Source organism: Acanthisitta chloris, unplaced genomic scaffold, assembly GCF_000695815.1.
Source record: "Acanthisitta chloris isolate BGI_N310 unplaced genomic scaffold, ASM69581v1 scaffold7155, whole genome shotgun sequence".
Lineage (NCBI taxonomy): Eukaryota > Metazoa > Chordata > Aves > Passeriformes > Acanthisittidae > Acanthisitta > Acanthisitta chloris.
This window is the reverse complement of record NW_008674295.1, coordinates 16,830-19,690: the sequence shown is the minus strand read 5'-3', so window position 1 is coordinate 19,690 and position 2,861 is coordinate 16,830. Positions and strand designations below refer to the sequence as shown.

General features: G+C 40.4%; 1 protein-coding gene across 1 annotated transcript in view; it reads right to left on the bottom strand.

Annotated features, from left to right (window-relative positions):
* Positions 1 to 294: 294 nt before the first annotated feature.
* TMPRSS2 (transmembrane protease, serine 2) overlaps positions 295 to 2,861 on the bottom strand; it is a 12,353-nt gene continuing 9,786 nt past the window's right edge. Inside the window, exons 10-13 of the mRNA XM_009075282.1 lie at positions 2,406 to 2,501; positions 1,565 to 1,707; positions 637 to 789; positions 295 to 427 (exon numbers count right to left, since the gene is read on the bottom strand). Coding sequence (XP_009073530.1) covers positions 416 to 427; positions 637 to 789; positions 1,565 to 1,707; positions 2,406 to 2,501 — 404 coding nt within the window. The 3' untranslated portion in view covers positions 295 to 415. The remainder of the gene's footprint in view (positions 428 to 636; positions 790 to 1,564; positions 1,708 to 2,405; positions 2,502 to 2,861) is intronic.

The window sequence follows — 2,861 nt, the reverse complement described above, 5'->3', positions numbered from 1 at the left end:
ATTCACATTACTTAACATTTAATTTAAAATACTACTAAACCAACTGTCTCAGCATCCTGCTATGAAAATCTTAAATTAAATTGTGATTTAAATTGTCATTATAAGCCTGTACCTGATTATCAAGTGAAAAGTTACTCAACTAAAGAGAGACATTTCAGCAAGCAGTTGACAGAATGACTTTCTGCCAGGCACCACAAGGAGAAGAAAGGTGCTCATTGTGATAATCCTTTGCTGATTAAGATCAGTCCCTGTAGCCAGCACAGAACCAAGTGTGCAATCCTTCATGTTATTTTCAAAAAGAAAATTCAAAGAGGAAAAAAAAAATCAATTGCAAAGTGAATAAATATCCCAGGCACCCATGGCTTCATTTATTCTTGTCCTCAGAAACATCCATCAGCAAGGACAGACAGCGTTGTCATCTGTTTGCCTGTTTAAAAGACAAAACAAAAAACAAAGGCTCAAGTTCTGCTGAGAGACTGACAGACTATCTTATCTATTGCTTGGATGCTTCCCAACAGCATGGCTTAATTAGCAGCCAAGTCACATTTATTTATTTATTTTTATAAAGAAAAATCACCTTTCAGGAGTTGGGACAGTTTAAAAAAAAAAATCATTAAAAACATCCAAATATTTTACCTGCATATTTTTATAAATCCAGTCTGTAAACACAGTCATATTCCCGTAGACTCCAGGTTTATTGGGAGTAGCACAGCCAGTTCCCCAGCTGGTATCTCCAACCAGCCACCACACAGAGTTTTTGTTAGTCACTAGTGGACCTCCACTGTCCCCCTGCACAGAATACAAGTGTTTAATTAGTGACTTGGCCACCAGCAAAGGCACAATCCACTTCACTTCAGGAATACAGGTTTAGTTTCAAAGAAAGCAATCCACTGTTTTAGGGAGTCAAGACATCAAAAGGTGATGGCAATGTTGGTATTAAATGATGACTGATTGCACTAAAGATGAAAATCTTTTGCCCAAAGCCCTGGATCTATTGGAAGAGATTTTTTAGGGAGAGAGTGCTCAGGCATTGGAATGTGCTGCCCAGGGAGGTGGTGGATTCACCATCCCTGGAGGTTTTCAAGCTGAGACTGGATGTGGCACTTAGTGCCATGGTCTAGTGACCACGGTAGGGTTGGACTTGATGATCTTTGAGGTCTTTTCCAACCTGGTTGATTCTATGAGTCTAAATAAGATCAGCATTATTGACTTCCTTGTTTACAAACATAACTAGGGCATTGCTGGGATTATGAAGAGCATTTGATCACTCTCTAGCACCAGATAACAAACCACCCTTGAATCATTTACAAAGGACAGCCTCACCCTCTTGGAGTATTTGGTGAGAATTTAGCACTCTCAGCCATTCAGGAGAGGAAACAAAAGGTTTCAAAGGGGTGCACCACAAAAGGAAGCAGAAGCTCAACCAAATGTTATGCAAATTATTAATTTGGGTGAGGACATAGGATTTTTTTTAATTAATAGATAAATAGATTATTTTTAAAAGCTGCTGGTAAGACCACAAAAATAATCAGATCACTATTAGGTGTTAATTAGGAATAATTACCTGACAGGAATCGATTCCTCCTGCTAAATCTCCAGCACAGATCATTGTAGGCAAGATCATGCCATTATAGATATAGACAGAATTACACCTTGAACGTTCTATTAGGGGCACTGAGACATAATTCAAGTTATTTGATGTTTTACCTAAAATTGAAATATGCACATGCAAAAAAAAAAGAGAAAATTAGAACAAGCAACATATTACATTGCTATTGTGAATCCCAGCAGTCAGCAATGTTCAAGATGAAATAAACTTACTAGAAGCAGCAGGATGGACATTTAAGATGCATGAAGTCTGCAAGAGGTGAAGAGGACCTCCCCAGAGTTTCATGGTCCAGCACCAGCTGCCAGCAAGTCCCATACTCAGGGCTCAGCTTCCCCAACACTCTCTTCCTAGTGCCTTCTCATGTTGAAAGAAATCTTTCCTCCTTTTCCATTCTCACAAATTGACTTGCATTTTTACTTTCCTATTTTAGCCTGGGGTGGTGGAAGGGACAGGCTCCCTCCCCTTTTCCAATCACAGGTCTGGCTTGGCACACAGCTAGCCTTGTTGCAGGAGAGATGGCCCTGCTAGCAGGGGCACAGAATTGTTTGCTGGGTGATTATTTATGACCCCCAGTACTGATTTGAGACTCTTTTGCAGTCTGCTGAATGCAACAGATCACAACTTAACTCTGAGACAGAATGCCTTGTGTAAATAGTTGGGACTGCAAAATGGGGAGGAAAACAGTGTATCAACAGATCTGGATTAAACTGCCTAATCAGCCCATCAAATGGTTATTCATAGGATAAAGAGGACTAGTTTATGTAGAAGGCCAAACCATTTCAGAACCACTACTTACCTCCTTGATACTCTGCTCCCCACCCTGATATCCAGCACTGCTGATTAGGCTGGAACATCATTCCTGGATTAGGCAGACAAACTGGCTGCACAGTATCTGCAAAACAAACAGAGCAACATCTGTAATCCCAGATATCCAGAGAGAATTCAAATTAAATGCATATGAAGCATCTCACCACCATTTACAGACATACACCCCACACATCTTCTCTGTACTTTACCTTCCCAGCAGGTAAGCAATGCAGGCAGGCTGGAACATCATTCCTGGATTAGGCAGACAAACTGGCTGCACAGTATCTGCAAAACAAACAGAGCAACATCTGTAATCCCAGATATCCAGAGAGAATTCAAATTAAATGCATATGAAGCATCTCACCACCATTTACAGACATACACCCCACACATCTTCTCTGTACTTTACCTTCCCAGCAGGTAAGCAATGCAGGCTAGAAATCTT